At 40.0% G+C, this 25,248-nt stretch overlaps 3 protein-coding genes across 3 annotated transcripts; all 3 read left to right on the forward strand.

The window, feature by feature from the left end:
* Positions 1–257: 257 nt before the first annotated feature.
* Positions 258–16,884, forward strand: LOC117805210 (peroxisome proliferator-activated receptor alpha-like). Its single transcript, XM_034673875.1, has 8 exons — positions 258–558; positions 5,771–6,005; positions 8,102–8,256; positions 12,257–12,395; positions 14,141–14,340; positions 14,421–14,687; positions 14,813–15,056; positions 15,162–16,884. Exons 2-8 carry the CDS (start codon positions 5,822–5,824, stop codon positions 15,404–15,406), a joined length of 1,434 nt encoding a protein of 477 aa, XP_034529766.1. The 5' UTR covers positions 258–558; positions 5,771–5,821; the 3' UTR covers positions 15,407–16,884.
* A 1,579-nt stretch (positions 16,885–18,463) lies between these two features.
* Positions 18,464–20,347, forward strand: cdpf1 (cysteine rich DPF motif domain containing 1). The gene is made up of 3 exons (XM_034673472.1): positions 18,464–18,665; positions 18,862–18,973; positions 19,487–20,347. Exons 1-3 carry the CDS (start codon positions 18,553–18,555, stop codon positions 19,613–19,615), a joined length of 354 nt encoding a protein of 117 aa, XP_034529363.1. The 5' UTR covers positions 18,464–18,552; the 3' UTR covers positions 19,616–20,347.
* Positions 20,348–21,897: 1,550 nt separating this feature from the next.
* On the forward strand, positions 21,898–24,784 carry cdkn1ba (cyclin-dependent kinase inhibitor 1Ba). The gene is given in 4 exon segments (XM_034672962.1): positions 21,898–22,199; positions 22,201–22,634; positions 23,026–23,180; positions 23,501–24,784. Coding segments are annotated over 3 exon segments (690 nt in total). The 5' UTR covers positions 21,898–22,092; the 3' UTR covers positions 23,175–23,180; positions 23,501–24,784.
* Positions 24,785–25,248: the final 464 nt, after the last annotated feature.

A 25,248-nucleotide genomic window follows, 5' to 3' on the forward strand; every position in this document is an offset into this window, starting at 1 on the left:
TATAATGTAGTATTTACGTAATTTACGTACGATAAGCAGCTTATAAAGTGGACAATTACACACTAAATGATTTACATGTGCGTCACTGTTAATAATGCACGAGACGAAAATACAGCCATTAAACCAAAGTGTTGTGTTGACTGCCTTTTCTTGCGTCGTTTATACCAACACTGTGAGCAGAGCACATTAACACACTTTCAGTGCGCTAAAGTAAAAAAATAAATTAATTCTTACACGTTCACACACTGACCCGTGACGTCTCCAGCCACCAGGAAGTGATAACGTCCTGCCAAAATCAAGCGAGGTGGTCCCTGCATGCGCATTGGCTGGAAGCATAGGTGTGTCAGGGGGTGTGCACGCCATGTCGCCGTCCGTCGTTACGTTACTTCCTGCGAGGGATGAACGGAGGTTTTTGACAGCACGGAGGGAGGCGACGCGTCAAGTTTTCAGCAGAGGAGATCTGTAAGACCAGTGCGACGGAGCGTCCCGGGACCTAAACACCTCCCTCCTCCATCCCAACTATTGCGCCTGGACATGCTTTGGATGGCAGCCTCTGAGGTATTCTTCATCTTTATTCCAACATGTTGCCTTATGATTGTGATTGTCAACTTCATTTCAATGGTTCGAAGGAATTGAAATGCTTACCCACCGAGCAGGGAATGTTCCCACCACGTTGGCTTACATTCCCTTAAAGTCCTGATTATGTTTCAAGACAAGGGTTTGAGTGTAACATTCAAAGAACATCTTAAGGAAGTAATCGATTTAAATAATGTTCCTTTTTTGTTATCAATGAAAGACATTTTGGCTTTAACATTCAGATCATGTTTTGATAAGATTCATTAGGTAACAGATTGTTAACTGTTTTCTATAAAATGTTACCTTATAACAAAAAAGCAACATTTTCAAAGCAACATTTAAAGAATGTTTTCAGGATGTTTCTGACACCTCAAATCACAAAATCTTTTATCTAAGAATACTCTAGTGATATTTTTATAGAAAAAAGGTAGAATGTTTTATCATTAACATTCAAAGGATGTTTTGATAACATTCTTTGGGTTACAGATTATTGAATGTTTTCTATAAAATGCTCCCATAATGTTACTTAATAACACAGAAGCAACACTCTCAAAGCAACATGTAAAAAATGTTTTCAGGATGGTTCTGACTCCTCAAATCACAAAATGTTTTATTTAAGAACATTCTGGTAATATTTGATTAGAACAAATATATAATTTGTTATCTTCCATGTTATCAAAGGACGTTTATTGATTTAAATAATGTTACTTTTTTGTTATCAATGAAAGAAGAACATTTTGTCTTTATCAATCAGATGATGTTTTGATAAGATTCATTAGGTAACAGATTGTTGACTGTTTTCTATAAAATGTTACCTTATAACAAAAAAGCAACATTTTCAAAGCAACATTTAAAGAATGTTTTGAGGATGTTTCTGACACGTCAAATCACAAAGTGTTTTATTTAAGAATATTCTAGTGATATTCAATTAGAAGGAAGATAGAATGTTTTATCTTTAACCTTCAAAGGATGTTTTGCTAACATTCTTTGGGTTACAGATTATTGAATGTTTTTAGAGTACGTTATCTGAGAACAAATTGTGGACATAAAGACTACTTCTGAATGTTTCAAGAACATTAGGGCACTGTTGTCACTTAAGATTTTCTTAATGTTTACCAAACATTGTATTAATGTTTTAAGGGAATGTTACTAGAGAACATTCTTTAAACACAAAGCAAACTTCCCTCTGAAAACATTACAGTAACATTCTCTTTAGAATGTTTTTAGAACAGAACATTGCTTGCTGGGTGCATGCATGAAGTACATCATGCTTTCTTAAACAGTGTTGTATTGACTAATGTAGCTGCCGTCTTCATGCTCCTTTTCCTGCAGCAACATGAATGCTTGCAATTGTGGTCAGTGTCTCAGTATGCTATCTCGTGTGTTCAAACTGAAACCATTTGAACTTCCTGAATGGTCAAAGCTTCACCTGTTTTTGTATCAAACCCATACTCCAACAAGAAAAGCTGTTTCTGATGAGAGGTAGAATGTTGATTTTGGGGCCAAATCTTCCACTTTAAGCCCTAAAAGAGAAAGCAGAAATATCAAGGGACAGTACAGATGACACATGACTGTCTGTATATAAATGCAGAACTTGTTGAGGTCAAACAGTGGAAGTAGATATATACGTTTTCCACCTATTGGTCTGTTTTGCTTGTGGATGACCTTGTTGCAAGAATAAAATATCCTGATTAAGCAGAACACGCTTCTGACAACCTACAAGTCTTGCAACTTGGTGAGCTTGTAGGTCAGTTGTATCCTGGCTGCGGTGCGTTCACATGCTTTGTTGAGCACAGCTGACGGCTCCTGTTTCCTCTTCTCCTGACCTAAAGATAGAGTCCTGTGTCTGGGACTGCTAGTCCTCTGGGAACTAAAACACAATGAGGTGATGGGGGAAACGTGGGCTGGGCCAGGGTCATCTATGAAAGGGGAAATCAAGTCTTATCAACGTATAAAGATGGACTTGATGACCTAGTTTTAAAAGTATTAACCCTCTATGAATGTCTTACACCATAAGGTGTTTTTTGAGGAACTTTACCCCGGAACTAGGGACATCACCCCTGAACTAGGTGCGTTTCGACCGGGGAGAGACCAGGGTCTAAATTTAGTTCAGGGGTAGATAATCTCCCCCCTGAAAAGCCCCTGCTTGGGGTTAGTACTTTTCAAAGGTCCTGGGACTTAGTACCTGGGAATGCATACCAGTTAAGTTTTTTTATTAAGATTTTAGAATATCATTGAATATCATTTTTTATCTCCAAACGTCACTGGCCTGATTTGCACAAGCAACCCCGGACTTCAGCCCGCGGTCGAAACGCAGAAAACAATGGGGGCACAGGAACCTTTTTACCTCCGGGGAAAGTAGTTCTTGGGGCTAAAAGACCCCGGAACTCTTGGTCGAAATGCACCTATATAAGGCTCAAGCTTACAATCAGTTACCTTTTTTACAGTACTGAAGGATTATTCTCATTTACAGTAAATCTGATGATTATTTTTTAATTAATTCAACACTCCTTCAAACCTCTTATCAGCTTCATTCCTTTGACTGTAATATAAAACTAAAAGCACCCTTTTTGTCTCATATTTCCCACCTGAAGTTGAATTTTTCTGCAAGAAAACTACTCAAAATGTCCAAGTAGTTGTTGATGATGAAGTCAAAACTTAAAGATGAATCAACCAATAGTTTCAGCTCAACATGAAGCTGTGCCAGAGTGCAGCTTAGGACACACAAAACCATACTGTGATATATCATCAAACCCAGATGTGGAAACAGTTCAGCTTGTGTTGTAATGAGATTCTACATATTTTGGGTACAACCCAACAAAAGCCATAAGACAGTTTATTGTGCAGTCTATTTCACTGAGACTCAAATGCTTCACCCAATCTACCCTTTGATAGAAAAAAACAAACTTTGTCAGTTACCAGGATCGTTACATGTGCGTCAGAGCAGCTCAACAGACCAGTTAGACAACAGCAAGTCTCCAGCCACACAATCTGTGTGTGAACAATATGTCAGCACATGCCCACGTCTTTTTACTGCACACTCACAGATCCTCCCCCCCCCCCCTTACACTGCTCTGGAGCTCCGTTAGGACCTGTCCGCTGACATGCTGCAACCCAGAGACTAGATAAACAAGCAGGAGTGTGCTTTGATCAATCATGTCCTCACTGTCTGGCATCAGGAGTAAACAGAAAGCACGTTTACAAGAAAAACAAAAGGAGGAGATGATTTGACCTCATTGTCACATTAAAACATTTAAAGATGCACTGGAAGTCCGAAATGTAAAAGTTGCACAATCTTTTATTATATTATGCATGCTCCTTGGCTTCCAGATGTGTGCAGCTGTGTCAACAGAGACTTTACAATGAGCTAACATAAGCTCTGTTATGACTTCACAGCCTGATCTCTCTTTGTATTCCATCAGAGGAATGTTTTTGAGCTCACATGTTGGTTAAATGTTGAGAGCATTTTATTTCTGATGCAATTTTATGTTTCATGTTACATAAAAATGAGTTAAATTCCTTTTTTCCACTTTTATTCTTCCATTATTGTGCTCATGCCGTCAGTATAATGATGAGAGTTCTCTGTGAAGTTGCCATCTGACAAGTAAATCAGTCTGTCGATAAACAACGGCAACATCTGCTGCCATGAATTACTGGAAGTCGGACAGAGCGCTATAGAACTCGGCGCATTAGCCACGGTGCTGTGATGTTGTGTGATGGCTCAAACAGATGTCCTTTACCCCGCTGTGAGCAGCTGTGAGCTCCAACACACACCTCCCACACACTCTTTAAGATCCACTCTGAGAGGACAAACGGATAAAGACAAGGGCAGAGAAAGTGATTGAAAGCTGCGTGCCTGTACACTAAAAAGAGCTATTAATAAATGTAAACACTAGCTCTGATGTACCGGATGTACTCACTGCATGTCTCTGGAGCATCAGACTTGTTTGATAAATCAGAGTCAGAGCTTTGGAGTAAGCCTCAATGGAGGTAGGAAATATCCAATATGCTACCTCTTGCTCTAAATGCATTACCTCAGACATTCAGACCCGAGTTATACTGCACTTTAAAGCAGTCCTGCTCATTGATTTGAAGCATGGCTCTATGAAATCAGTTGGATTTGTATTGTTCCACCACATGCATCAGCATATTTTGAGACTGTAATCCACAATGAAACAACTAGTTACATTTTTAGATCCCTCTCCATTGGCAACCATTTAAAAAATGTTTGAATGTAGATGTGGAGGAATCAAGCACCAACTTCCGGTCTCAAACTATGAAGCCCATGTGGAAGTGTTATAAACTGCAATTCATCAAGAATCCACTTAAGGCTGGCTGCAGAAACACCGGAAACCACATAGACACCAATTCAAAAAAGACAATCTTTGCAGTCAAGCTGCGGCTTGGCTCTACGTAGCTAATTTCTCTATCAGCACACACTGTATGACGTTTCAGAAGATATTGAGATTACAAGTTTTTGCCCAAACAAGGACATGACTGACTTGACTCCCGGTCGGGAACACATAGCTGTTGGCTAAGAGGCTCAAACTCCACCTCTTTACGTCACACTCTGCCTGGTTGAGTTCCGCATTTCCTATATGGCTGCCGCCGACGATTGGCTTCAAAACAGCGCTCAGGAACAGATGGGTGGCGTCACGGATACCACGTCCATATTTTATAGTCTATGGGAGGAATGTACAAAATAGAAGAAGAAGAAACATACTTTGTTAATCCCCATGGGGGAAATTACATTTTTCCACTCATGTTATTTTGATCATGCTACACACATAGCTTGATATATGTTCAATTTTATGCACAAACATGTAGTGGAAATGCACTTAGGGAGAGATGTCAGCGTGAGGATGCTGCCATCAACCAGCGCACCCCCCAACCTGAGCAGTTGGGGGTTTGGTGCCTTGCTCAAGGGCACCTCTGCAGTGCCCAGTCAAGTGAACCAGCACCTCTCCAGCCACCAGTCCACTTGCCAAACTTCGTCCATGCTGGGACTTGAACTGGGCGACTCTCTGGTCTCCCAATAGTGGGAGAAACTATTATTTTTACAGCTGTATTCACCTGAAAGCGTTACTGAAAACTTAATCTCCAAACTACTCCTCCATTCTGATCGCTATCTCCTGATTTTCAGCCTCATTCACGCCCTTTGTCCTCATCATTTATCTCTCCCCTTTTATTACAGTCTGCTGGTGAGTGAGGGCTTCTTCCTCCAAGGTTTGGTTTGATCTCCAACATGGCGGGAGATCTCTTCAGCCCCCCATCCCCTCTGGGGGATTCCCTGCTGGACGGCCCGCTGTGTGGAGACCTGATGGAGGATCTTCGTAACATCTCCCAGTCCATGGGGGATGACACACTGGGATTTGATTTCCTGGAGCAGCAGAGCACCGGATCTGGATCTGAGAGCTCCATCGCATTAGGTAGGTGGGCAGGCGGTTAAAGACAATAGATGAGTGCAAAACGTGTAAAAAATAACTAACTAAGTTTATGTGAACAACCAGATGGTTCCTGGTGGCTGTTGAGCTGCTATTCTAAACATGTCAGGGCTTATTTTTGCTACAGGCAGGTGATGAGGCTCATTCCAATATTGACCTTTTGGCCTTTAGGCTCCACAGTGCCACATGTCAGTTCACTAAACAGTCCCATGTAAAACACTTTGTGTCTGATAACAGAAGATTAGATTCAACTCCTTTCTCCCTGAGTCTCCTCGTTGATCTTCTGAAATTCCCTTAGTCTGCAGGAGACATAATTAATGGACTCAAGCAGACAAGGGAAACAGTCTTTTCTACAGAAAACCTCAGCATATGATGTGACAAACACTTCACACACATCACACCTCATCTATCAAACAGACATTTTGTGTTCAATTCGGTTTCGGTGTGGAGTCCACAATTTGCACTGTTCAAAAAGTCCACATTATTACTCTGCATGCAACAACAGAAACAGGATACTGCTAGTTCAGTATTCATTATAAAATTGAAGTAAAATATCAATGTAGGTATCCAGATTTTCTTTCTAACATATAAAAAAATCCTTAATTGTCATTGCTCTATTCAGAAGACAGTTTGACGTAAAGATTGATACCCCTCATATGCTATCATAGACAGTACATGAAGCTAAACACATCCTAAGAGATCTCCAACTCATCCTGGACATGCACTTTTTGAGCTGCTACCCTCTGGCAGACGGAGTAAGAGCCATTACTGCTCTCAACAGTGCTTGAGTATGGGCTCTTTGAATAGTGACTTGTGCAATATAGTCAAGTGCAATACACAAGTGCAATAATAACAAACTGTGCAATAATAACAAACTGTGCGTGATTTGATTTGTATGCTGTGTGTGTATGGCAGTGTTTTTTTATTCCTGTATTTATTACTTTTTATACCTTGATTGTTTTTGTCTCTTTTAAATGGCACCTAATGAGGACTACACCTTCCAATTTTGTTGTACTTGTTGCAATGACATTAAAGGCTATTCTATTCTATTTTATTCTATTTTATTCTATTATATTCTAAACCTAAAGCCAGGACCTGGTCAGCTTAGCCTTAAAGCTGGGAAAAGGGAGCTTTGCTTTGTCTGTTTTCAAACCACCTCTAAAGCTCAAAAAACCTGTTTTATTGCTTTTATGAATCCTTACAAAACCAAAATCTTATATTTTTGCAGGTTTGCTTGTTTAAAATTATTTCTAGATTTCCTTAAGACACCTTAATCCAACAAAAATGAAAAATAGTCCAGTAGCTGCAACATTAGGACATGCTGAGTCAGGCTAAAGTAAGCTAACCTCTGTCTTTGTCTCATCTAACCCCTGGCAAAAAAAAAGGAAAATGAGTGTATCATCACAAATTTCATCCTACAACTTTTCAGTATTATCAAATACAAACTCTGTGAATCATATTTTAAGAGAAGGCTAAATTAATTGAAAGACATAGAAAAAGCTAACCTCGGCTAACCTGCAATCCACCCTTAATAGCTCAAATTGATAAGCTAACACGTTTTATCTGGTGAAGTTATCAGTTTGTGGATGTTTCCAGGTTCCTTAAAGACTCTTTTATCGGGGTGCTGTTGGCCTATAGCGGTCTAAGCGTGCGCCCCATATACAGAGGCTATAACCCTCGTCGTGAAGGTTGCAGGTTCAAGTCCAGCCTCGACCAATTGCCCACTCTCTACTCCCCACATTTCTTGTCTCTCTTCAGCTGTCCTATCCATAAAGGCAGAAATGCCCAAAAATATAACTTAAAAAAAGTTTTATCCACATGTAATTAAAAATATTTGAATGGGTTCATTTAATAATTACAACTGTATGCTAAGCAAACTTAAGGCTGGCTGTAGCTTTATCTATCTTTGCAAGAAAATGAGTAATTTAGGCAAAATGTCAAACTAAAACTAGACTTATTTTACTTGTTGAATTTATCATAACTGAACTGTGGCACATTTTGAAGATTAGAGATATTCTGTATTGAATTTGATCAAATACTAGTCTCTGGGAATCATCCTTTATCTTCATTGATATCTCCAGATACCTTGACCCCAGCCTCCAGTCCGTCTTCGGGGGTGTGTGGAGGAGCGCATGGCCCAGAGGAGAGCTTCACCCCCCTTAACCTTGAGTGCAGAGTGTGCTCAGACAAGGCTTCAGGCTTCCACTACGGGGTGCATGCATGTGAGGGCTGCAAGGTGAGGACGTCCAGAGGCTAAATGAGGCTAGTTAGAGTACATAATGTATTCATGCACTGACACTCTGTACATATCACGGTGTGACGAGTCATAAAGCCGTGCAAAAAGATATCAGCATAAACACTGATACGATCTAGTTCAGATTGATGATAACATGTGCTGCACAGTCAGATATTTTCTTTTGTGTCCTTGCATGTAGCTGTTTGGATTTATCAGACCTGAACACTAACACACACACACACCCACTCACATGTGTCTAAGTGCACATACATGCCTGCATAAGCACACCCGCACGCACAACATAACACACACAAAGCTTGGCATGCAGGAGCGCCTGACCCGGAGGCCAGTGGAAAGTTTCTGAAGCACACCGCCGGGTCATGTGAGGTGGGGGACAGAGTGGCCTCGGTTGCCTCGTCACCTCTCCCCTGCTTGGCACAGAGCCCAACAAAGAGACTTTATTACACACACATACACACACATATACACACACAAACTTTAGCATTGGAGCTGCTGCTGGCATGGAGCCCTCCTGCTTAAATAGCAAAAATCACCTTCGTTTTGAGTCACGTTTATAACAAAAATCTAGTATCTAGTATCTAGCATACATTTGTGAATGTGCTTGTTCTTCTACAAGTAAATTCTTCAGGCTAGAATTAGTTCAGCTCCACAGGAAACTTTTCTACTAAAATTCCTGACATTCTTGAGTTTTTATGTAGCACAAAAATGTCATAAGAGGACAGTGACATCCAGGGCATTCTTTAACAGAAACTACTGAGTTCATAATCAGTGTAGTGATCAGTCCTGTGTGTGTTAAAACCATTAAGGATCATCACTGCATTGTTTGCCGAGTCATGTGATCTCGTCTTAGGCTCATACCTCTGTAAGCCGACAGCAAGTTGTTGCTGCTGATTTGAGCCTTTGTTTGCTATTTTTGCATGACTCTCTCAACTTGTAACCTTGTCCCCTGTTAGAATTTCTCTCACAGCTTCACCTTGAAATTGTGTTTGTCTGTTCACAACATAAACTCATCGGACTAAAATAGAGTTATTTCCAATTTCTGTTTGATCCAGACTCTCTTTCTGCTCCCCTGGACTGCCAATGTGCATTTAATTTCCCTCCAATCCATAGGAGACTTTGTGGACACAAGCAGGAGGCAAACATTTCACAATGCTATTTTCTCTGTTCGAGTTTTAAGGAATGCAGTGTCAGTTGTGCAATGCACATCTGTACGTTCTTCACGGCTGTTAAGCTTCCTGTCTCTCTGCTGGTCTTCATGAGATCCATCACACTCCACACAAACACTGCTCTTCTTCCCAAACCATGTGTCAGAATGCTGCTTGTCTAAAGTAGGGACATGATGACGCTGATGTATCAGACGCTGTACACGTGACGGGGGTGTATTTTGACTGCACTTTGTTCCTGAATTCTCTGACTGATGATATTGCTTCATCATGGAAAACTCTGGCTTGTGATATGCAGCAGGTTGCAGTCAATGCTTTCCAAGCTGGCGGGGCTCTGCAGATCATTTTCATCACCTTGCTTTAAGAGAGGAGCACGCTGCAGGGGTAATGTGGATGGAATGCTGTGTAGTGTGGTGGTGCCAGGGCTTAAGTCTGTGGTAATGATGATATGACATGTGTATGAGACATTTACAGCAGCAGTCAGACCACAACACTCCTACCTACGTAGTAGTAGGAAGTTACTTGAAGAGATGTCTTTGTCTAAATGTTTCTCTCAGTCTCACAAGAAGATGTTTGCCCCTCAGGACAAATTGCACAACCCATCTTTTTGCTTATGCCTTACCTTGTTAGTCACCCCTCATGGCTATATATCACCTTTTAGTGCCCGCCTTTCTGGTTGTGACTGTGCCTCTGTACATGCAAGAACATGCAGGCAGCAGACACACATCTGTTATCTCCTGTTGTGCTGTTTTCTTGGTCAGTACTGTTGTTTGATGACTTTCACATGTCACTTAGATATATTTCTGGAGCTTTACATTTTTTTATTGTGGTTAGAAATAACAAAAAAGAGATGTGTGAATAACCTGAATAACCCTCAATAACAATGAGACTGAAATAAAGACCCTCTCTGTGAGATGGCTGCTGACATATTGCATGTGCATGCAGCTCCAGCTATATCACCGGAAAATCCATTTTCCCCTCTTGACAGTGAGGGACGAGGCATGTCATGACTGGCATTCCGGGGGTGTTCATAGGTGTGTGTTTGTGTTAGGTGTAAGTCATATAATCATATGCACTGGCACATGTAAAACACCTGTTAACATGTTGTTGGCACTGCGCCAGGTATCTCAGTGAGTGTTGCAGGGTTCACCCTTAGAAAGGTCAGAGCTTACACTACATCTTGAAGCACACTTCCCATTTAAATTTAGATGTGATTCCACTGTACAGTCCAACTCAAAATGTCATGTAACACTCGTCCCACCAGAGCGTTACATGTACTTAAGAAAGTGTGGTAATAAAAGGTGCTTCCGATTGATCTGCCTATAATACACTACCATTCAAAAGTTTGGACACACCTTCTCGTTCAATGGTTTTTATTTATTTTAATTATTTTCAACACTGTAGATTAATACTGAAGATATCAAAACTATGAATAATATGGTTTTGCCATAATATGGATTACAACAGTAGTCAAATAGGCTATCCATTGTGTGCTAACCCTACCTCTGAACAACACAACTGATGGTCTCAAAACACATTAAAAAGTTATGTAATTCTACAAATGAACTCTTGACAAGGCTCATGTTCATTAGAAACCATTCCAGGAGACCACTTCATGAAGCAGACTGAGAGAATACCAAGAGTGTGCAAAGCTGTCATGAAGGAAAAAGGGGGCTACTTTACAGAATCTAAAATATAAAACATATTCTGGTTTATTTAAGACTTTTTGTGAATTAAATAATTTCATATATGTTTGTTCATAGTTTTGATGTCTTTGGTATTAATCTACAGTGTTTCAAATAATTAAAATAAATACAAACCCTTGATTGAGAAGGTGTTTCCAAACTTTTGACTGGTAGAGTATGTTGTATACTTATCCAGAGAATAGAGTCCAGTCTTGGAGTCACCTTTGATTTCGCAGACCCCTAGACTAAAACATGAGAAGAGAAAGAGAAGACAAGTCTTTAAGATTAAGATTGTATTGCTTAAACTGGGTCCAATCTCATTAATTCGAACTTGAAGGGTCATCATAGCAAAGTGAGTGGGAAGACAAAAGCATTGTTAAAATTACTTTAACACATGGTCAAACATGCATGGCCGCATAATTGGGCTCAGATAAAAACGTAGAGGATGACATAAATAGTCCCCATGCATGCTGACATTGTAAATCAATTATAAAGATGGGTGTAAAATTTAATCAAGAGGCTTCTTTACACAAGTGTTGGAAGGTTGGGGAAATTTGAAGCTTGAAAGCAAATGGACAGTTAACAAAAATCCCAGTGGGTTAAAGATGCATGTCGTCACTGTCAGGCAGAAACCTTGTATCTCCAAAACCAATACTTTGCAGATTTAATTTTTTTTTTCTTCACAAAATCACTTTATGAGAACCAACCAACAAGCTGTTTTATACTTTTTATCTGTTATATTTGTAAAATGTAAATGAGGAAATTTGGAGATATGAGGTTTCTGCCTGACAGCGACAATTTTTTATTTTTTTTAAAGTTATGTTTTTGGGCATTTTTGCCTTTAATGACAGGACAGCTGAAGAGAGACAGAAAATGTGGGAAGCAGAGAGCTGGGGAAGACATGCAGGAAATGGTCGACCGGCCGGCAATTGAACCAGTGACCTCTGCGACGAGGACTGTAGCCTCTAAACGTGGGGCGCCTAGACCACTAGGCCACCAGCGCCCCAAGCAACAATAATTTAGTTCTCTTTTTGTGTTCTCAAATCCAAATATTTTTACATGATCTTTAAATTATAGTTTGTACAGCAAGTTGACCACTAAAGTATGCATCATCATTTTTATCTCCACCAGGGTTTCTTCAGGAGGACCATCAGGCTAAAGCTGGAGTATGATAAGTGCGAACGCAGCTGCAAAATCCAGAAGAAGAACCGAAACAAGTGCCAATACTGCCGCTTCCACAAGTGCCTCTCTGTGGGCATGTCCCACAACGGTAAGACCATAGACCTTTGGAATAGTTCAAAGCTATGAGATGTTAAATAAATGAATATTAGCAATAAGTGGCAGTTAGAGGATGACTTTGCAACAATTAATTACAACTTAGTAGTGAAAGTATACGAAGTGTAAAACAGAAGCTTAAGCGTTTCCATCATAGACTGTATAAAATATGGACGTAGTATCCGTGACGTCACCCATCTGTTCCTGAGCGCTGTTTTGAAGCCAATCGACGGCGGCAGCCATATTGGAAATGCGGAACCCAACTAGGCAGAGTGTGACATAAAGAGGCGGAGTTTGAGCCTCCTAGCCATCAGCTATGTGTTCCCGTCCGGGAGTCAAGTCAGTCATGTCCTTATTTGGGCAAAAACTCGTAATCTTAATATCTTCTGAATCGTCGGGTTAGAAAAAAATTCACGTTTCCATGTTTTTCATCATAGACTGTATAAAATATGGACGTAGTATCCGTGACGTCACCCATCTGTTTCTGAAGAGCTGTTTTGAGGCTAATCGGCGGCGGCAGCCATATTGCTGTTGTCGAGTGAGTGTGACGTAAAGAGGCGGGCTTTGAGCCTCCTAGCCAACAGCTACAGTGTTCCCGCCTGTCAATCAAGTCAGCTGTGCCTCTCATTGGAAGACTCGTAATCTCAATATCTTTGAAATTGCTGCGTTAGAAAAAAAATCACCCCCCGTACAGTGTGCCGATTGAGAAATGAGCCATCCAGACTACACTCATTTTTTGTACCAGGCTGTAAACATGTTTATTTCTGCTGTAAAGATCGTCTTTTTTCCATTCATGTGTATGTGACTGCCGGTACTTCCGGAGCCAGCCTCAAGCGGATCCTCGATAAACTGCAGTTTTTAGCACTTGGACTCATATTTTTAGACCGGAGGTTGTCGCTTGGTTTCCATACAACTTTTTCCCTTTCTTTTATAACTCTATTATTTACTTTTGAGGAATGAATTGTCAACACGACAAAATAAACTACTCCTAATGCAAAAGACGATGTTAAATGTAAACATGTCATTACAGTGTTATAAGCAGTTAGCAGACTATCAGTAACACAGCATTATTATATTGGCTGTGGTAGCAAAAACATTTAGTGTTCTAAGTTGAACAGCAGTGTGTTTTCTTGCTCTCTATTTAAACTTTCATGATGTGTTTTTGAGTAAAATACAAACAGTAAAAATGTTTTGCTTATACAAACAAAAGATAAATGAATCATACACTCTAAAGTGAAAAGTAACAAAGCAGTATGTAAGCAGTTACATAAAGCTCTCCCCAATCCACAGCATAGTATGTATGATTTACAGCTACAGCAGGACATGTCTGTGTCTCTCTGTGTTTTACATTGAGTGGGTTTATATAGAACAATGTCCCGCCGGAGCCTGCTTGACATTGAGAAAACACAGGCTCCATATAGCTCCACATCTGGCCTGTCAGCTGCACCGCCTGAAGAGGGGTCATTGAGTTTGTTAGGATGGCCTCCCACTGCAGGCAGAGCAGAAACCTGAGAGGAGGACGACATGTTGTCCTCAGAGGAGAGGAGGGAGAGAGAGAGAGAGAACAGAATGCACAGGATCTACTGTGGCTAAATGTTTGTGTGTGTGTGTGCACATGCATGTTTTCTATAGGAGGATACTGTATATATCGGATGCATTATATGTAGTTTACTCGCAGAATAAGACACTGTCTGAAAACTCCTGGAGCTGTTGCTAATGATTAATGTGTCTTTGCTCCAGCTATCCGGTTTGGTCGGATGCCTCAGGCGGAGAAGCAAAAGCTAAAAGCAGAAAGCAAGATGGTGGAAGAAGAGGTGGCAAGCCCCATGCTGGCAGACCACAAGATTCTGGTCAGGCAGATCCACGAGGCCTACATGAAGAACTTCAACATGAACAAGGCGAAAGCTCGGCTTATACTCACCGGAAAGACAAGCAAGACGGTAAATACAAGACAAGGACAAAGTCTAAGAATGTTTTTTAGTCTGTATCCTAACATCCTTTCCTCTGTTTCTCTCTGCAGCCTTTCATCATTCATGACATGGAGACGTTCCAGCTGGCCGAGAGGACATTAGCGGCACATATGTTAGACGGTGACAGTCCAGAGGCTGAGATTGGCCTACATGCTGGGGACATAGTTCCAGCTGTGGGGAGCGGTGAGCTCCAGCAGAGGGAGGCTGAAACCCGGCTCTTCCACTGCTGCCAGAGTACCTCTGTGGAGACAGTCACAGAGCTGACGGAGTTCGCCAAGGCAGTGCCGGGTTTCCAGGGCCTGGATCTGAATGATCAGGTGGGATTAGGGATGCTTAATCTGTCATTTGTTCTCTATCCGTCGGTGTGGGAATTAGAGAGAAATCTTTTGGTTTGCCATAAATTAAAAAACATGTTTTTTTTGTTTCTAACCTTCTTGCTCAGGTGACTCTTTTAAAGTATGGCGTTTATGAAGCCCTCTTTACGCTCCTGGCCTCCTGCATGAACAAAGATGGCCTCCTGGTCGCCCGTGGTGGAGGTTTCATCACCAGAGAGTTCCTCAAGAGCCTGCGACGGCCATTCAGTGACATGATGGAACCCAAATTCCAGTTTGCTACACGCTTCAACTCTTTGGAGCTGGACGACAGTGACCTGTCACTTTTTGTGGCTGCAATTATTTGCTGTGGAGGTGAATTAAATGGATTCATAATCAAAAAGATTGAAATTAGCTGAAAACAATTTCTTCACAGCCTTCTGATTTCTCTTCTCTCTCTACCTGATTCTCTCTCTGCAGATCGCCCGGGCCTGGTCGATGTCCCTCTCGTGGAGCAACTGCAGGAAAGCATAGTACAGGCACTACGACTCCACCTGCTGGCCAACCACCCAGACGACAACTTCCTCTTCCCAAGACTGCTGCAGAAACTGGCAGACCTGCGGGAGCTGGTCACCGAGCACGCTCAGTTAGTGCAGGAAATCAAAACAACAGAGGACACGGCATTGCACCCGCTTCTGCAAGAGATATACAGAGACATGTACTGAGAAGAAAAAGTACATATAAATAATTGAAGACCTTTCAAATGTAGCTGTACATAACTAGTAAAGGATATGCATATCGATGTACTGTAAGTAGCTCATTGTGCAGCTTCTATTGATGCACACTGCTGTGCTCTGCCGAGGCATTACCATGTGATCTCTGACTCTGAAACTTTACTGGAACAGAACAAATGGAAGAGGCGAAAACGAGGGGAGAGCAGCTCTTGAAAGTGGCATGACAGCTTTCATCAAGGAGGAAACAAATATTTGAATGTTTTGCATTGATTTATGGAGATGTTTGTTAAAATACATAACTTAGAACAACTTCTTGTCGCAGGACTGGAATGTGATGCAAGCCTTTATTCTGCAGACACGAGTTTTGGATGACAAAAGGTAAATAGGAAGCAGGCTAGACAAATTTGCATAGCATTTGAAATGAGTGCACAACTAATGTAGAATACCAAGGCATGGTAGTTTCAGTTGTATTTGCACTATATATCAGTATAAAGCATATGAACAATAAGGTCAGTTTAGGTGCCAAGAAGCAGAGATTTTTTTTTAACCATTTTAATGTTTAAAGTGAAATGTTTGTGATGCAAAAGATGATACAACTTAATACCTAGTCATATTCCTAATATTTTGGACATTGAGTGTATATGATTTAGAAGTTATTTGGATATGGTTATTTTGTCATGCTGGTCTGTCTTGTACAAGTGCCTTATAAACTCTGAAAAAAATGCAAAACTCATGGTTTAAGAAACCCCTGTATCAGTGTTCACAAAGTGCCATAATGTCAACCTCATACCTCCTCTGCTTCTTATGGCAAACCTTATACCTTCCATCAAAAAATACAATATCAACGCCTTTTTGGCCATGACAAATGAGTTACTGGATTAGTATTATTAATTTGTGTTGGACCTGGAAATTTTCATTTTCTATAAAGTAATACATCTTCTGCATTTTTGGCAGCAAATTAACTAAAAAGGGGCCTTACTAACATTTTTAAGTACTCTTATATAAGTTGTGTATTTATTTAAATCCTTTATCCTACAGCTAACAACCAACACAACAAGATGGCGCATCTTAACTATTTTTTAAAACAAGTATTATATGTTTGTATTCTTTCCATTAAGGCACATTGTTTTCAGGAAAAAAAAAACTATTAATGCCAGTATTGAATATTTTGACTATAAACACAATAATCTGTTGAGCTGGGCCATGTTTTATTTTGTAAATATAATAGGAATGTGGTGATTATAGTGAAAGGGATGTGTGTGTGTATGCCGACAGCAAAACAGGCCTCTGAAATAGGGGCCAAATGCCTCATGTTCTTTGCCAGAACTCACCTCCTGATGAAAAATTGTTGTTATAATTAAACTGTATGTTTTATCATGTATATCAGTGTACATTAGAGGATACATTTGCTGTTTTGATTAAAGGAATCATATGTGGTAGCTTTAAATAAACTAATATATTTAACTGAATGTTACAAGTAATGTTTTACATTATTTACTTTCCTTATGTAACCTGTAGCCTTTTAGTGTCATCAAATTTTAACCCTTCAGCTTAAAAAAAGATCAAGAAAGCTGTGTTAGGACCATGGTTAGGACAGGAAACGTCACCTTAAGGCAGGGGTGTGGCCCGTGGGCAAATTACAGAGAAGACATTAACTGCATTTTTTCAATAAAAGTAACTACTATTTCAAATTTACCCCCACGGGGTCACATAAAATCATTGTGCTGGCGTTGCTCCGGGACTTTTTTTCTCGAAGTGAGAAAATAGATGATTTGCTGTTTGCATAATCTGGTTGAGATTCATAAAGACTTTTTAGAGCACTATAAGATGACCCACTAACTACTAACACTAGCATTACACCCCTGAATACAACACTGTCCAGCTAGCAAACTGTTCCTGCTGGAGCTGAGGGGGCCAAAATAATCAACTTTACCTTCTTCATTATTATAATCTCTGTTCTTTTGCAGAAAACATTACACTGTCAGGTGAATGGGTAACCAGTGTGTTTGGTGTGTTCACAGCATGTTTCAGGGATTAAAGAGTAAAATATTCAGTCCATTATGAGACTAATCATGGCAAAAAATACAAATGCTGTTTTTGTAGAAAGATAGTTGTGTTTCAGGGATTATAGAGAAACACAACTATCAACTTGTGTTTCAGGGATTAAAGAGTAAAATATTAGGTCCACTATGAGACTCATCATGGTAAAAAATACAAATGCTGTTTTTGTAGAAAGATAGTTGTGAATATTTTCAGAATGTAGTTGTACTCTTTTGCACTAAAACAAAGGGGAACATGTAGAATTGTCTTTATTTATAGGTTGTTATGTTATGATTTTACATGTCCAGCCCACTTCTGATCAACTTGGGCTGTATGTGGCCCCTGAACTGACATGAGTTTGACGCCCCAGTAATTTAAATTGAATAAGTTAAGATAAGTTATACTTTATTGGTCTCCCATTGGGGGAAATTCTTTTGTTACAGCAGCTTACAACACGGGACAGGGGAATACAACAATGTACTAACATAATTAAAAAATATAATAACAATAATAGCAATGATAAAGGTACATTAGAATAGAATAGAATAGAATAAAATAAAATAAAAAAGAATAGAATAAAATAGAATAGAATAGAATAGAATAGAATAGAATAAAATACAATAAAATAGAATAGAATAGAATAGAATAGAATAAAATAAAATAAAATAAAATAAAATACAATACAATAAAATAAAATAAACCAAAATGAAATAAAATATGACAACTATTACGGATGTATACACAATATGTAAACTTCTATCTGATAAATAGATAGTAAGGTATGTTATTGCACGGATATAATTGCACCAGGTCATTTAAACAAACATACACAGTATGAAGAACTGTGCGATTCAGATTCAATAGTTATTAGTAAAATACAAAATCAATCAAATCTTTTTTAAATATATTTTTTAAATTATGTGAAGTATTTTCATACCGTGAAAAAGACTGAATGTATTGTACACACACTTTCAAACATGTTCCCCCTGTGTCCGTTGGGTGGCGGTAAAGCTACACAAACAAAGATGGCTGCCGCTGGACTCGATTTGAAGAACCCGGAAGTAGCTCTCTCTCTGCTCCCTGTAGTGCTCTGAACGATGGAGCAAACTACAAGTGAGCACCGTCAAAAGACGTTTTCCTGCCACTTGTGTGCAATGAGCAGCCCGTTTACTTACTACGGTCAGAAACCACCAAACACTCGAGCCATTGTGTGAGTCTACATGAAGCCATATATCCTCTTTGTATCTCTGTGGAGCTAAGTATGCTAAAGCGTCAGTTAACGGTTAAATCGACATTTCAGCAAAGTCTAAGTTGCATGTATCTGTCGTAAAACACACGCTCCTTCAGATTTATGAGCAACTCGTGTCTTGAAGTGATCAGTCGACTTATTTTTGTCATCCCATTAGGTTGCTTGAGGAGTGTTTTGTGACCAGAGACCCCTTCAGTCCGGACAAGGAAAAGTTCCTGGTCTTGGGCTCCAACTGTACCCTGTGCAGCATGTGTGTCTGTGTTGGATCGGTAAGAAACCTTCAAATTGAATTGCTACGGTCTTTTATTGCCCCAGGGCAGATATGTGATCACGTAATTCAATTTATCAAAAGATTAATGCTTAAATGCTGCACTGTTGGCATGCTTCCTACGGGGACAAAGCAGTCTTGATAAGGGTCTGTGACTTTGCATGCTCTTACAGTCTAAATTCTTTAAGGGGCTCTGTTAAATCCTTAACCATAATATTTGGGTACAAAAAAAAATGCAACCATTCCCATTCTGATTTTGAGAATCAGCTGAGCAGACGCTGTAGATGAATTGAGGTGAAGCTATATGTAGTTTCATGTTTTTCCCAGGTTGCTTTGTAATCATGTGTCTGGTATGTGCTGAGTGATCTCCATGACTGTTATGCTTTTAAAATCAATGTATTCACTTCCACATACAGATATCAGTACATACAAAAAAATGTGTGACTAGGCATATTGTGTACTAAAGTGAAACTGGAGAATTGATGCCAAACTCTTTGCATTTTTCTTATGTCAGGAATGCAGTCTCTTCTACACCAAGAGGTTCTGCATGCAGTGTGTGAACAAGCACTTGGACCAGTTCCCCCATCAGATCCAGGCTGAACTGGCCAAGAAGAAGCAGAGCTCCAAAGCGGGCGTCTCGTGACATCAGAGGTCCATAACCCATAGAAACGGTCTAATAGAAGAGACATCACTGAATGCTCACAGACTCACAGATATGTCACAGTGCTTTACCAGCACTCTTCAAACAAACATGTGTGGCTACAATTCAAAAGACACTGCGTTGAAAATCAAAACAACCTGCAGTGAACTGCCCTAGTTTTACTTGTCATTATATTGATTTTTTTAAAAAGCATCACTACGCAGTTATATAATGCTAGATGCTGCATGTAGACAGCAAGATGTAACATAGTCATATTCTTTAGGTCAGGGACAGATGTGATAGTTGCTTCAGATTAATGATCAGACCTGTAGGTTTAATCCAATTAAAAAAATAGTGCATTCTGATTTTGAATACTATATCATGTATTGCATGTGTATATATGCTCTACAGTTGGGTATCTCCCAAACTGATGGTGAGCAAGTCATGTTCAAAGACTAGTTGCAAAAGGCACATTTAAAATATGTTAGCCAAAAAATGTCTTCATACTTAATTATGCATGCCTGTTGCACTATTTTATATGAGAAAATACATGTTTCAGAAATACACAGTTGTGGTGACACTTATCAAGATCTCTTGACATGTGCACTGACAGTCAGTTACACATCCTTTGTCTCTTCAGTCAGAGGGCTCTCTGTTGACTTCTGTGAAGTCTTTTTTTTTCTCCTGTGTAATCAAAAAACTATAAAAAGACACAACAGTGACCTTTCTCTGTTATTTTTAAATGTCTGTGGATCTTTATTAATAAGTAACTCATGTTCCTTTCGGTGACAGAATCAGCTGCAGTTGCATCATCTTATGCAGTTTCATTTTTTTCTTCTTCAAAGCTCAGAGCATGGGCCCATGCATTTGAAACTCAGAGGGAAAAAAACACACAAATATTACCCATAAAGCATTGGTTATGAATGTGTGACCCAAACTAAATGTTCCCTAGCCCTGATTCTCAAATACCCGTCTAATCAGTTTGATCAAAATCTGTTTCCATCTCAGAAGTCACTCCGTACAACAGCATGCACAAGTTGCAGCAGCATAAACACATTATGGATTAAGTGTGATGCTGGCCATAACATCTATAAAACAGATGGCCTCACTGAATTCATCATGAGATGTTTCACTTTTTTTCAGGGGTTAATTGAAACAGCATGGCCTTGAAGCCAGGCCCCGGTGATTTTTTTTTTTCTGGCTAACTGCAGAGGAATGCAAAGCGACACCCGCTGCAGAGTTTAAGTTGGGACATTGTGAACTCTTCACACAAGGAGTGCTAACACTTGCTGATGCATTCACTGAATTACTGCGGGACACCTTTGCACTGCTTGGATGTACAGAGAAAATAAATTCAATAACATAGGTCTCCAAAAAAAAAAAAAAAACCCACTAAACTCTTAAGTCCTTTTTTCTAATGATGCATACTAAAAGGAAATATTTGGGGATTTTTTTTGTATCTTTTTTTTTTTTTTTAGCTGCACCTCTTTTTGTTTCCTTGGTGTTTAAATTCTAAGCACACATTAGCAATTACAACCATTGAAGCACACAAACCCGCCCTGTGGCACCAGTGGGAGTCTGACAGTGATAGGCAGCATGCCAACCATTACCAAGGCTTTCTGCTCCAGAGCTGATGTCATCAGATACTGGGAGGCAGATTTGTGGCTTTTTTGTTGTTTTCCTCCATAAAACCTCATATTAAGTGTCTTAATTTACCTCCAATAACTCAAGGCTGTAACTGAATAGATGCACACTGATTGAATCAAGTGTGCCTAAACGGTTTATTTGTTGCTAAATCAGATCGAGCAATGATATCTGTGAGCACTATAGCAATCATTTGATGATTCATTCCTGTGATAGTATTAGCAGCTATAAGAGATAGACTTCACACTTTCACAATGAAGATGCTCCAGACTGTTTTCTTATCAGGTTTCTCACCAAAGACAAGTACCCCAGTTATCTTACAGTGCATGATCACAGCATACAAATGACACCAAATGAGATCAAGTGATATCTTTGACCCTTTTAGTGTTCAGTGAAATGTCAAACCTGACTTCTGCTGTGATAGATTAGGTACTAATGGATAAGCTACAGCTTGGTCACACTCCTCTGTAACTATAGCCTCCCTTTCTTTAGCGCCTTCCCGTTTATCTAAGTAATCAAACACAGAAATTAGGACATATTCATGTGTAGAGTTAATCCAATCCAGCTCTGTGTTGTTGTTGCCTCTTTTCGACTTTAAGAGCTCAATGGGCGGTCCTAGCGCGCAGACCAATGAATCGCCTGCTCTGTTTAAATAGTCCTTGATGTCAACTTTTCTTCTTCACTCACAGCTCCCTCTAACGCCATGTTGGCTGTTATGACTTGACTTGTTGTTTTCATCTTGCCTTACTACGGACTTGACAGGAGTGGCTTTCTCAAACCCCCCTGCGCCTCTTGGAGACGCTTTTTATTCCACTTTTGCGCGTTACGCTTTTTGGATGATACGCGCGGACTATGCACGCATCGCTCCTGTGACTTTGCATTTGAAAGGAATATTACTTGGAAATCGAAGTTTTAAAGGGCTCGGTTGTTTTTGGGAGTGTTTTTGGTTGTCATATGTGCAACAAAATGTCAGATGTGCGCCTGTCTAATGCGAGCCCGACGGTGGAGAGGGTGGATGCGCGGCAGCAGGACAACGTCAGACCTCCGACCCGCAGAAACCTTTTTGGCATACCTGACCGAAACGAGACACGGAGGCTTTTTGAAGCTTCAATACAGAATAATGTGCAGGATTTTATGGACGACTATGATTTCGATCCCGTCAATGAGAGGCCGCTAAGTCCGCGCAGATACGAGTGGCAGGAGGAAAACGACGCACCGGAGTTTTTCCGCAGACCGCCTCACAGGAGACAGCAGCCCCAGTCAGAGGTGGAGTGTCCCGGCGGTAACACCCGACAGGATGCCGAGGAGAGGGATGGAAGGCAGTTAGATCGCCAGTCAGACAGAAACGGTTCGAGGAAGAGACGTTCAGGATCTTCAGGTGAATTGACTTCTTTATGCTGTCACGCAGTTATGTTTGTCTGTGTCGCAATGTGGCGAAAAGCAACAGTTGTGTCCGGGGTGAGACTGCAGAGTACGACTCGCTGATCTGTCGTTGCAAATACAGAGAAATGTGAAACTGTAACTTCTTAACAAATGTATAATCGTTGGTGAACTTCTTAGAAACGACAAAGACGATGTAATCCGCTCTTGGATTGGAGTTTAACCGTGCGTATTACAATGTAGTGAGCCCATTTGTCTTACGTCGTGTTAGTCTCACTTTGTAACATTTCACCGAAGCTGTCAGGTGCCTTTTTCAAAGTGAACGTGCAGTGCTACACGCCCAACAAACCTTGTCAACTTTTTTTAAATGCGTGCTCTCTGTGTGCCAGGTCCCTGCAGCGGCGAGAGTCAGAGGAAAAGGTCGCATTCCGACGAAGGAGAAGATGATGATGACCAGGCGGGCGGTGCTGCATGTCAGGCGGTGGAAGCCGAGGAGGAGAGACCGAGCAGGCTGGAGGACGGCACCAGTGAAAAGTAGTGCAAGGTTAGGAATACATGTCACTCTCATGCGCTTCTTACGCAAAAAAAGAAAACAGCTTGCATGTTTTAGAATGTGCAAATAACCTAAATCTGCTTTTGTTTTGCATTTTTTGTTTATTTATGGTGAGAATAAGACACTTCTGCATGTTGTTTTATCCTGCACGTAGCACCCACACGTCACCAGCTGTACACATTTCATATTCGGTTCCACAACTCCTCATCTTCGTGCTATGACTCTTCACTGCATGTGTCTGCCTGCACGAGGGATAAAAAGCAAACGCAACTGCTTTTTAAACAGCTTGTTTCCTCTTTGTGTCTCCACAGAGCGAGGAGACCTGTTGCTGGTGGAATACTGTAGCGTTTCTCTTCGTCTGACAGATGGGAGAGAAAATATAAAAGCAGTCTTTTCCTAAAGAAGGGAGGAGGAGAGGCTGCACAAGCACTGAATATGTACACTATCAAGTTTTGGCACTCATTTCAGTTAAATTGCCTCAGAAGCAGCAGACAATGTAGCAGTGTGCAAATGGATTTTTGCTCATTTTTGTATCTACTACCTATGTTTCAGATGTAGCACATAAAAAGAAGCATATTATGCTTTTCATACCTTTTGTTAAATGTCTTTGAATAAGTGTGTGAATTTGACTCGGGAAGTTGCAGTGCAATTTCCAGAAGAGAAATATTATTTTGTTTAAGTGGTCATGTTGTATTATTCAGGTAATTGATGTAAGTTAAAAATGCAGATTTCAAAAGTCAGGGTTATGTGGAAACAATTTTTTTTGTCTTTCTTTTCCTATGGCTTTATTTGTCCCGGTGTTTTTTTTTTTTTTACTTTCTTTTTTTTTGAAGGCCCAGATGCCCACACTGTAAGTTGAGGGACCATCTAACTGGGAACAGCCATGACAGATACAGTTTACATGTAAATGATATCTCCTTATGTCCCCATTTTTCTTCTTCTCATTTTTTTTTCTTTTGCCAAAGTTTGTGCCTTTTTGTTCTGGGTGAGGGGGGGGAGGGGAGGGTAGCTTAACTGCTGAGCAATATCCAACCAAATTTTAACAGTATTTGCTAATAATCCTAAGAGTTAGCTTTTATTTTTAAATTAGGTGAGCTGATATTTTGGTGACTTTTTTTTTCAGTCACACATCCCGCCCCTCTTGTGATGAATGGTGTAGTCCAGGTTAGCATAGAGAAAATATGATAAAACCACTGGGCTACTTATGCAAATATGTGAATCAAAGATGAGTCTTTGTGGTGTGGAATTCATGTGGAACATGTAATTGCACTATTGTTAATTTCTCATATTTTGGGCAGAAAACAAAGTGACACTGCCTCATTTGGTGTAAAACTTTGAAGAGTACCTGTGTGCCTTTTTTTTTCTTTGAAAACACTGAAAAATTATACTAACTTATTTATGTTTTTGCTTTTTGTTGTGGGTGTATGTATAGCTTCCCAAAGTGACATTTTGTAAATATATATTTTCATTATTATTCTTGAGATAAATAAACTGTTGCAAAACTGAGCCCAATAATGGATTTTATAAATTGTGTTTTTTTAATTTTCTTTTCTTCAGGCTGCAGTCTGATTTATTAAAAAAGCAATGCTGGTGTATTCAATGCATGTGCTCCTTATTTTGATTGCACAGCCCGCAAACTTTTAAATACATGTCTTAAACACACAGCTTAAGTAAACTTGCAAATGTATCATGGGAAATATAAAGTTTTGCACAAATCAACCAAACTTTAAGGGTTGGTGTGTTTTTCAGTGAGTATAGGGAATGACACCACAGTGGTGGAAGAAGCAACAACACCCAATTAGTCAATTCAACTCCCCCCTAAACATAATAATATAGATTTGAATTGATGTCATGCTCCAAAATTAGATGTCTCTGGAACTTATGATGTGTAAATTTGATTACCAAAGCTTTCCTGCAACTTCCCTATACCATGCATATGGAAAGTGTACTTCACTGTGGAGTTCCTCCTGTTTAAGTGTTATTTGGCACAGTAAAATTATATAATGTGTGACACTGGACCAAAATCAAGTACATGGTGTCCATCTTAAGTGCCGATACA

The sequence above is a fragment of the Notolabrus celidotus genome, chromosome 21 (assembly GCF_009762535.1).
Source record: "Notolabrus celidotus isolate fNotCel1 chromosome 21, fNotCel1.pri, whole genome shotgun sequence".
Lineage (NCBI taxonomy): Eukaryota > Metazoa > Chordata > Actinopteri > Labriformes > Labridae > Notolabrus > Notolabrus celidotus.

Excerpts from the sequence above, each read along its gene's own strand:
- LOC117805210 (XM_034673875.1), top strand. The coding sequence starts at position 5,822 with ATGGCGGGAGATCTCTTCAGCCCCCCATCCCCTCTGGGGGATTCCCTG. Across the intron at positions 12,396-14,140 it reads TGTGGGCATGTCCCACAACG|CTATCCGGTTTGGTCGGATG; the intron begins GTAAGACCATAG and ends TCTTTGCTCCAG. Across the intron at positions 14,341-14,420 it reads CCGGAAAGACAAGCAAGACG|CCTTTCATCATTCATGACAT; the intron begins GTAAATACAAGA and ends TTCTCTCTGCAG.
- cdpf1 (XM_034673472.1), top strand. The coding sequence starts at position 18,553 with ATGGAGCAAACTACAAGTGAGCACCGTCAAAAGACGTTTTCCTGCCAC. Across the intron at positions 18,666-18,861 it reads CCAAACACTCGAGCCATTGT|GTTGCTTGAGGAGTGTTTTG; the intron begins GTGAGTCTACAT and ends TCATCCCATTAG. Across the intron at positions 18,974-19,486 it reads TGTGTGTCTGTGTTGGATCG|GAATGCAGTCTCTTCTACAC; the intron begins GTAAGAAACCTT and ends TTCTTATGTCAG.